General features: G+C 34.6%; 1 protein-coding gene across 1 annotated transcript; it reads left to right on the top strand.

The window, feature by feature from the left end:
• Positions 1–1,189: 1,189 nt before the first annotated feature.
• LOC110020271 (U-box domain-containing protein 4-like) lies at positions 1,190–10,284 on the top strand (the record flags this gene model as incomplete). The annotated part of the gene is given in 4 exon segments (XM_020718316.1): positions 1,190–1,407; positions 7,522–7,802; positions 8,231–8,338; positions 8,415–10,284. Coding segments are annotated over 4 exon segments (2,350 nt in total), but the record flags the coding sequence as incomplete, so codon positions are not given.
• Between the last annotated feature and the right edge of the window lie 505 nt (positions 10,285–10,789).

The raw sequence follows: 10,789 nt of genomic DNA, 5'->3' as shown, positions 1-10,789 counted from the left end.
TATATATATATATATATATATATATATTGAAATTGTATATTATCACTTAGTATTAAATGATGGATGAATCGTATTTGTACAAAACACTTAATATTATAGCATATAAATAGCTACATAATAGCACATGTGTTCAAGTCACTATTATTCATGATCATAAGCACGTAAGTTTTTACAAATTCTGTTACACACATAGTAAGTCGTCCATATTTATTGGTTATACTACAAGCCACATTTTTCTTGTCGTTTATGCTTTAATAAATTGCTTTTATTTACTGGATTAGTTTGTAAAGCTAACTCCTTGATATTTTGCATAACATTTTATTTAGCCACTAGCAAGATCGCCTCCACCAGAGCTGTCTTTCCAGATTTAGATTTACTGCTGGAATTTTTTTTATTTTGTATCAGTTATTATTTTTTTTTCTGGGTTGGGATAATTGTTTACCTATTTTCATTTTAATTTCTTTCAATTACCTCATTTTCTTTCAATTGCATCAGTTGTATTCTTATTTATAGAATAAAATAAAAATTTTCTTATTTCTTTCTATTATTCTTACTTAATTTATATTATTCTTGTTTAATATTTTTCTTTTGAGAATAAAAAACATATTCTAATCTTTTCATCATGCCCAGTGTTACCATAGAGTACTACCTTTCACACCAAGGGTGTAACAGTACTCATAGCAGCCAACTCGCGAGCCGGCTCGCGTGCTCAAACGAAAAATTTAATTTTTACTGCAGCTCACCGAAGAAAGTATCGATGGTTGGAGGAGGAGGATGCAACGACAACTCGCTCGAAAATTGCATAAAAAATGAATAGAGGTTAATAAAGCAGGCTTATGAGTCAACAAGCCTACTCGGGATGAGCTCGAGCTCAAGCTCCTGGCTCGAGAAGCTCGGCTCATGAGCTCATTAATGAGGCGAGCTCGAGCTAGCTCGCGAACCGACTAGAATCATTTACTCCCCTAGTCGACACCATCAACAAAGTAAATAATATATGACGGAGAAGAATTTACGTATCAAACAGACAGTTTGATCCATAGTCTATATCGATCTAACAGATGAAACAAAATGAAAGAATCTCGACGCCTGAATCTAGCCCAAAAAAAGAATTAAATTTATTTCCTCAAACTCTATAAATTAGAGATATTTGATAAAAAAAAGTCAAATTTCTTATTAAATTGGAGTCAAATCTTAGTCGACTAAGCCTGTCTCGCTCAATCTGCCGCCCATCGAAAATTTTCTTCAGATTACACCATAGCTGGACCTTAAAGAGAGAGCCCCGCGTCTCCGCGTTGAAGCAGAGAAGCCGACCAATCATGGCGGAGCAGAAACCTGTAGGCGAAGGCATGGGCGAAGGTTCGAGAGAGGAGACCGCCACCGGGGACACGGAGGAGGATTTGCAGGAAGGTGAAGTATTTTATCTCTTTTACATTCTCGAAACAGTTTGAGTTTATCTAAGCGTTATTTCTCTCCATTTTACTGAAATTCAGATCGGGAATCAGCAGGTACGCTCGTTGTTTCGTTCGATTCTGCGATTTATGACCGTTTTTGCGATTTTGGTTTTGTCTGATAGATGCTTGATGAGAGCTTAGGTATGATGGTTGTTTGGATCATAGATTGAATTCGATGGGTCGGTTCTCCTGATGAGGGATTTAGGGGCTTGTAGGGTTTAATTTGTGGAGAATTCCGGGTTTTGGTGATTATGATGAGCCATGAATGAGATGGTTTTTATGTTCTTTCTTCTATCATCCTGCCTGAGAATTAGCTCTTCTGAGGCTAATTGGTGATTAAATCTTGGGCTGTTAAATCTAAAATTATGTTTGGTAATTTTTAAGTTAAATCCAATTAAATCTGTAAGAAGTGTTTCACATTTGTTTTCAGGATTTAACATAAAAGGTTTGAAGATTTCAAAGTTGGATGAAGATCCTGCTGAAGAATGTTAAGCTTGAATTGAATTGTTTTTCATCTTCATTTGGATTCGGAGCTCCTGTCTGCTTAGTTCAGTGCTTGATTCTTTTGTTGTCTCTCTGTCATGGACTTTTGGAAATTTAAGTCTTTTTATTATCAATTAGAAATCACAAAATAAAATTATGGTAGCAAGAAATAGAAGAAAAAAAAATTGTGCCGAGGTTGGGGAAGCGATGAGGCAGACATTCGTCCTCAGTAAATCCTTTAAATCCATATTCATGCTGGATTTTGGTAAATCTGGGATTTATGTTACGATGCTGGAAAAAAAGGATTCAGCTGACGGAGGAATTTCAGGCAAAACTGAGAAGAAATTGGATTTACTAAATCCAAGATTTAAAAGTTATCATGTTTAAACTAATTCCATTGGCAGATAGCCATTTTGTTGGTTTTTGGTTGAAAAGGTTCATAATCTTTCTTTTATATTTATTCGGCTTGTGATGAAGTATGTGAAATAGATTTGTTTGTGTTTGGGTGCTGGAAAAGTTCTAGTTAGGAAGTGTGAAAATGAACTTCCTTGGTCATTGAATTTGAACTTGTTATAAGAGAATTCAAAAAATTGAAGTCAAAGGTGTTGGAATTAGTGTTTCAAAAGATGGACAAGATCAAGAATGATGCATCTTCATCTTCTCCAAAGTTTAAGCCTTGGTTTTTTCTCTCAACACAACAACAACTTTTATGGGCTTCAATTGAAAGAATTAATGTAGCATTTGGAAGTAACAGAATCTTGATAGCACACTGCTTGTCCTTGAGCTAAGCGTTACTAATTGTCACACTGATTGTCTCAATAACCTTCTATCCTTGAGCTTTGTTGGCCACCACCATTGAGTGTTGTCGATCTCTGATCTCGAAAGAGAGATTTATCACTTCTTAACCAAGACTATTCACTTCCAAGTCTACCAAAGCTCATTTTGCAAATCTTAATGACTTAAACATCATTTAAGGAATTGAACATCATGAAAGCACTTAAATATATGATATTCTTTATCAGATGTAGAATATACTCAAGTCCAACCAATTTCATAAGCACTTCATCATATGCCCTTAATTTCACTATGCTAGAACCAACATTTATGTAATAAAAAGTTCTTTCTTGTTTCAATATAACCACCATAACCCAACACATAAGTGAAAACTTCTTGCATAAATACGAATGTCTTAAACAAGAATAATGATTTGTTGAACAATATGTGAATTAGCTATTCAATTTTAGACTCATAATTTATATTTAGGGTTGGTTTGTGAAGCATGAACGTAAACATTACAATAACAACATCAACAAGCTTTTATCCCACTATGTGGGGTCGGCTACATGAACATAAACACTATGACACAAAAATGATATGACATGACGTGACAATTTGGTATAATTGTTAAAGGCAGGAACATGTCATGGACTAAATTTTTTATCATGCTTAGGCATTCCATTTTAGAGGAAAAAAATTGGCATCAAGAGCAAGTGGATTGTCTATCAGTGAAGTGAGCACTCTTATTCTTAAATTATAATATCATTTTGATATCTCTTCTAATCCAGTTTTATGAATTGTTAATTCCTGCTTGATTAATGCAATTGATTGTTCTATTATTAAATTTTATCGATAATCTCAATACGAATGTTTATATTCTTTTATAGTGTTACATGTTGAGCAATATGAAATTATGAATGATATGATTTACATATATTGTTTGTACGTGCATGGTCAACTATGAAGTCACCCCTTGATGGTACTAATAGAAGAACACTAAGGTACCTATACACGTATATAGAAATAAATATTGATTTTGATGTGTATTAATTGACTCAATTTTTAGACGATGCTTCTGTGACAATTGTACATATATAGAATAACATTAATATGATATTGATATAGTAATGCATTGAATATTATATCAAATATTTATATTGATTTATCAAAAGTTTAACTGATATGCATTTGGTTTTCTTTTTTCTTGTTTGTTAAAGTTTAAAAGTATGAGTATTCACTGCTTGCTTAGCCCACAGTTATTTTAAACTAATTTTTCAAATTAATTAAGTAATTAAAAGATGAACAATGGATGATAAAATGTTTATAGAAGGTGCGAACAATTAGTAACAAGGTATATTTAATTTTATTGCTTTAATTTAAATTGATTAGTTCTTTTTCATCAGTTAAATTGTGGATGATTATTGAAAATTTAGTGTCCATTGTACGATTGTCTGTTCTCGTCTTGATTAATTCTAAGTCTCGGGCCAAGTCGTTACAAAAATCGTATTATAATCTAGTTGAAAGAGTCAATAAGATAATTATAAAAAAATTAATAATTATGATAATTAAAGTTAACTCAAGACGTTGTGAATGTTTTTGGGTCTATTATTAAATTTTATCGGTCATTTCGTTGTGAATGCCTATAATCTCATAATATGGAATAATTAATGCATTATAGTATTACATATTGAGTGATATGAAATTATGAATGATGTTATTTGCATAGATTGTTTGTATGTACATGATTGACTATGATGGAGTCACGTCTTAATGGTATTAATAGAGAACACTAAGATACCCGTGCATGTATATGGAAAAGGATATTGAAATTGATGTCTTTTAATTGACACAATTTTTAGAAGGTGCTCCTGTGGCGATTGTACAAATATATAATGATAGAGATATGATATTGATATAGTAATGTATTGAATAACATGTTAAATATTTGTATTGATTTATGAAAAGTTTAATTGACATATTTTGTTTTCTTTTCCTTTGTATTATTATTGTTTAAAAGTATGAGTATTAAATGACTTGTTTAGCTCACAATTATGTTAAACTAACTTTTCAGGTTAGGTGATTAAAAAATGAACGATGGACTAAAAAACATTTATAGAAGATGCAGACAACCTGCAACGAGGTAAATTTAATTTTACTGCTTTATTTTAAATTGATTAGTGACTTTTTCATAAGTTAAGTTGTAGATAAATATTGAAAATTTAGTTTGTACGATCCGATCGTGTGTTCTCGTCTTTAGTTAATTTCAAGTCTCAGGTCAGGTCGTGACAATAAATGTAAAGTTAATTTTCACTCTTCCTGTTGAGTTTCAGGAATTTACCACTGGGAGGATGATAGACAGTGTTAAGGAAAATAATGGATTCTATTATTTTGACGATGAACTTGATACGAATATACAATGTCAAAGTATTTATTTAAATTCTGATTTTGCTTCTAAAGACAATGATATTATGTTATGAAATTATAATTTAGGTCATCATAGTTTTCAGTATTTAATTTTTTTATTTCCTTGTTTATTTAAAGATAAAAATTTATTATATTTTCAATTTGAAGTCTGTCAGTTTGCCAAACATCATAATGCATCTTTTCCTCCGCAAATTTACAAACCAACAATACATTTTACTCTGATTCATAGTGATATATGAGGCCTTTGTAATTATTTTACGCACTCAAAAATATTTACTGCGAATCACACAAGGTTAAGTTGGGTGTATTTAATGAAAGAAAATCTGAAGTGAAGATAATTTTCAAAAATTTTTGCACCATTGGTACAAACACAATTTTTAAAAACTTTTCAAATATTATTAAGTGATAATGATCGAGAGTACATCTAAAATTGAATCTATATAATGTAGTTTTAGTAGTAGTAGCTCTAGTGGTAGAGTTGTAACTATGGATGATCAAATCATTAAAGTGTGTGAACGTTTTAGTTGCCTTGGTTTATTGTTCAAAGTGATTGTGGTATAGATGGGGATGTTATTAGTAGAATTAAGGTTGGTTAGTTGAAGAGGAGGAATACATCTGGCCTATTGTGTGGTGAAAAAATGCTGCTAAGACTTAAGGAATGTTAGCCTTTAAAGAGAAGCATAAAATAAAGTTAAGTGTTGTTGAGATGAGAATGCTTAGATGGATGAGTGGCGGAACACCTAGAGACAAATTGCGAGATAAATCCATCCATGAATGGGTTGTGTAGCTCCAATTGCAGGCAAGATTATAGAGAGTCATCTCAAATGGTTTCACATTAAACTTCAACCATTTTATGATCTGGTTAGGAGAGTATATGTTTTAGATTTAACTTATGTTAAGAAAGACAAATGTAGACCTTAAAAGACTTGGGCATATTGTATAAAAAATGATGTTAAATTATTAGAATTAAATGAAAATATGACGCTCTATAGGACACATTGGAGAAAAAGGAATTATGTAGCCAACCCCACTTACTGGGATAAAGGTTTGTTGTTGGTTTTCGAAAAATCTAATAGACCACAGTTTTGATTTGTCTGTAAGTACAGGGAAAAAATGGGCTATATTTGGTGTGCAACTCTTTCATGGCTTATGATCATAGGTCACATGCTTACGAAGTAATTTTTTCATCTCTATCAGGGCTGCAATGACTTAATTTTTGAGTAAAGTGCCACATTTGTCTCTTGACTATTGCATGAGGCTATGTTAGTCCAAAATTTCTAAAAATGCTACCAGACGGGCTAAAATAATCCTCATCGGGACAATTTAACCCATTAAAAAAAATCTAGGGACTAAATTGACATTTTAACAAAATTTAGGACTAAAATGACCCTCTACGAAGATTCAGGGGACTATTTTGACACTTTTCTCCTTAATTGTGTGACATAACAGCAGTACAACATAATCAGACCAAGTTAGGCTATAATTTGAACTTTGTAGTGTGGATTTTGGCTTAATAGGCATGTTTAGTTTGAAATGTTGTCGTTGAATGGTAATGATTCATTCAATGCCTACGCGAATCCTTCTGTTGCAACAAAGTTAAGGTTATGGGGGTAGTATTTTCCTTGTCTTCTGCTATGATTTCATCAGCTTGGTTGAAAACCCAGTTATGTTTTACTCAGAATCATTTTTTTGTAATGATTCCTTTTATAAACAAAGGGCTCATTTGGGATCACTTTAATTTTTTATTTGTCTTGATAATTTTATTTTAAAAACATACTTGTTTTGCATTTTTTTCATGATTTTATTTTTTTTGTTTTAGAAATAGATTAATTTGTTTTTAAAAACACTTGGAATACCTAAAAGTTATTTTGAATGTTCTTAAAAATAACTAACCATTTTCTAACATACCAAACTTGTTTGTAAAAACGCGAACGAAACAATACAAAAATAAAAATAAAAAATAAAGTCCGAAAGTGATCCCAAACACTACCTAAGTGTGTTTCTGACCATGGTTCTCAACCACTTTCATTCCTTTTGCTTCGTGCTATGGCTATCAGCCTGAGGAATTCTGGGAATTTAAAGCTTTTAGAAAGATTTGCATACATCTCACTTAAACTTCAGTTTCTACGTATATATATGCCTCCTCATTGTGCATGAAAAGATTTGTTTCACTTTGTAAAAATTAAAACAGTGATATTTTTTATGTCATATGAAAGATTTGAGTGGTATGAATGCAACAAAGTAAAATTTAGGCTTTAGATACGTAAATACATAGGAATTGGGTGGTATAGATGTCAATGCCGCAAGTTTTATATACTTAGAACTAGGTATGCATTTGTTTTGAGAATGAGTGGCTATTCTAAGACATTTGCAAATTACATGACAGGTAGAATGGAGCTGTCTTCCATAAAGATACTTCTTAATAGCATCTCATGCTTTGGTCTTTTATCTTCCAGTAATGCCATAAAAGCAGAAATAGTTAAAAGATACTGCCAAAAAATTGATGAGATATTGATGTTGTTGAAGCTTGTGTTGGAGGAAGCCGTTCTCTACGAGATAATTCCCGATGCGAAACTAACAGAAGTACTGATCCAACTCGATTCTATCGTTAATGAAGCCAGCGAGCTGCTTCGAAGCTGGCATGAGACGATGAGTAAAGTTTATTTTGTATGTTGATCTCCCAATCTTTTCCATTCAATGTTTATATAATTGTTTAACAGTTTCTTCTTTAAAAACCTGGTTTTTTTCGCTATAAAATAAAATAGGGGCATTTGCATGAATTTCACCCAATTCTTATGTATTAACATGTCTTCAGCTTTCGTATTTATACACATAGCACTCGAATCTTTAATGTCGCATAAAAAATAACACTATTATCACTTTTTAAAAAGTGAAATACAGGTTTTCATGCATAGATTTAAAGCACCAAAGTGCTATAAACATACGTGAAATACGCATTTTTCTATCCGCTTATCTCTTTGTTTTAATTTGTTAGATAAACATGGAGCTATAAAATAAAAGGAAATTTGCATACAAAATACTAAGAAATGATGAATTATAGCTCATTCTTTGTTGCTAATTAATCTCTGGCTCAGGTGATCCAAAATGAGCCAAAGATAACCAAAATACAGACATTAGCAGTTATGGCTTGCCAACAACTTAAATCTTCATACCCTTCTGCTATATCTGCAGAAAATGTTGGGGTAATTCCTTCTCAGTCTCACTACTTATTCATTTCAGTTCTTCCTTCTTTCTGATCCTTTCCGCGTTTCATTCTAGACTTTTACGAAGAAGATTGAGTCAGTTCATCATGAAAAAATCTCGGATAAAATAAAAGTGCTCATCGAAAATCATATCAAAACGCCATTTTGGTCCGAAAATCTGGAGAAAATTTCAAACTTTTTGAGCTTGTCATCTAATGAGGAATTGCTCATGGAGGTTGTTTCGCTTGATAAGCTTAAATCAAAGCTCGGGCGAAGCGAAAGTCATACGGAACTGGAGCGCATTGATCAGATTCTGGAACTCATCACATATATGCATGATTGTCTCATTAAATCAAAGCAGCTACAGAGCATTAATGGCGTCCCGGTTCCTCCTGACTTCTGCTGTCCTCTCTCTCTCGAATTAATGTCTGATCCCGTGATTGTCGCATCGGGACAAACTTACGAGCGGGTTTATATCAAAAAATGGCTTGATCGAGGGTTTAATGTTTGCCCCAAAACTCGCCAAATGCTAGGGCACAGTAATTTAATCCCGAATTATACCGTGAAGGCGCTCATCGAAAACTGGTGCGAATCAAACGACATCAAGCCGGCTGATCCGGTAAGATCCACGGCTTTCATCAGCCATATAGATATGAAGCCAGAAAACGGTGTTTCATCAGCTAAGGATCATCTTGCTTACTCTAATGGAATCCACCATGAAAGTTACCTGCTCGAGGAGAAGCCGTCATCTTCTAAGCTCCATTCTACAGATCCAAGCTCCACAGGCTCATCTTTTCAGGACCCGAATGAATCTGGATCCAGTGATCAAATTCCAACTCATTCCAAGGAAGATTTTTCTCAAGACAGTCAAATTCAGGAACGAATCCGCGGCAGTTTTAGTTCGAATTCTGTTCTAGAAAACGAGCGTCTGAGATCCGTCTATCGCGTTCACAGTGATCTTACTCATGCTAGCAGTGATGATTCAGGCGATGCTCCTCCTTCCTCTGCTCCTCAGATAGAACCCAAGCTCACCGATGCTCGCTCCAGATGTCAAATCTTCTGGCGACGCCCGTCCGACCGCTTTAATCCGAAGACAATCTCTTCACCCTCTGTTGATACCAAACCGGATCTATCTGGCGTTGAGACGGAGGTTCGGAAACTGGTGGCGGATCTACGAAGCGAATCCGTCGATACACGAAGATCTGCCACAGAAGATCTGAGACTTCTCGCGAAGCATAACATGGAGAACAGAATCGTGATTGCCAATTGCGGAGCCATACCTCTTCTAGTTGTTCTTCTAAATTCAACTGATCCGAAGACCCAAGCGAATGCTGTAACCGCTCTTCTAAACCTATCGATCAACGACAACAACAAGATCGCCATTGCTAACGCAGACGCCATCGATCCTCTCGTCCACGTGCTCGAAACCGGAAATTCGGAATGGAAAGAAAACTCAGCCGCGAGGCTCTTCAGCCTATCCGTAATCGAAGAATACAAGGTGCGGATCGGACGCTCCGGCGCCATCAAACCATTGGTGGCGTTGTTAGGTAATGGGAGTCGTCGCGGGAAGAAGGATGCGGCTACGGCATTGTTTAATCTGTCGACATTTCATGAGAACAAGGCGAGGATTGTGCAGGCGGGGGCGGTGAGGTATTTGGTGGATCTGATGGATCCGGCCGCCGGCATGGTTGATAAGGCTGTGGCTGTTTTGGCGAATCTTGCAACGATTCCGGAAGGAAGGACTGCCATTGGAAGGGAGCATGGGATTCCTGTGCTGGTGGAAGTTGTTGAGTTGGGTTCGGCGAGAGGCAAGGAGAATGCTGCATCGGCTTTGCTTCAGCTCTGTACGAATAGCAATAGATTTTGTAGCACGGTTCTTCAAGAAGGGGCTGTTCCGCCATTGGTGGCACTGTCTCAGTCCGGCACGCCTCGCGCTAGAGAAAAGGTGCGTTCTTTCTCTATGTTTGTCTATCTTGGGAGTTTTAGAGCCAACTAACTTTTGTGAGATTACACTAGATGTCAAAATAATCTTTGGTCGGGGTTCAGCTTAGTACTAGAGTCTATAAAAATATCAATTTAGGCTCAAGATTAAAAAAAAAAAAAAAAAAAAAATTCAAAATTGCCCTCCTTGAAGACTAGGGCTGTCAAAACGGTTTGTTGCTTGCGAACAGCTCGTGTTTGGCTCATTAAGAAACTCATGTTCGGCTCGTTCGCTTGGCTCGAAATATTACTCATCAATATATATATATATATATATTGATGAGTAGCATTTTTAAAAAAATTATTTGACTACAAGGGTACAAAGATTTATAATCAATTAAAAGTATTAGAAAATAGAATAAAAATTATTAAATTAGATTCAAATGATTGTTTTCATATAAACAATAATTTTTAAACTGTCGCAATCCTTAACAATTTATAGCTACATGATTAGGGTTGTCAAAACGACTC

Source organism: Phalaenopsis equestris, unplaced genomic scaffold, assembly GCF_001263595.1.
Source record: "Phalaenopsis equestris unplaced genomic scaffold, ASM126359v1 Scaffold000094, whole genome shotgun sequence".
Classification (NCBI taxonomy): domain Eukaryota; kingdom Viridiplantae; phylum Streptophyta; class Magnoliopsida; order Asparagales; family Orchidaceae; genus Phalaenopsis; species Phalaenopsis equestris.
Note: the sequence above shows the minus strand (reverse complement) of the source record. Positions and strands in the feature narration are given on the sequence as shown.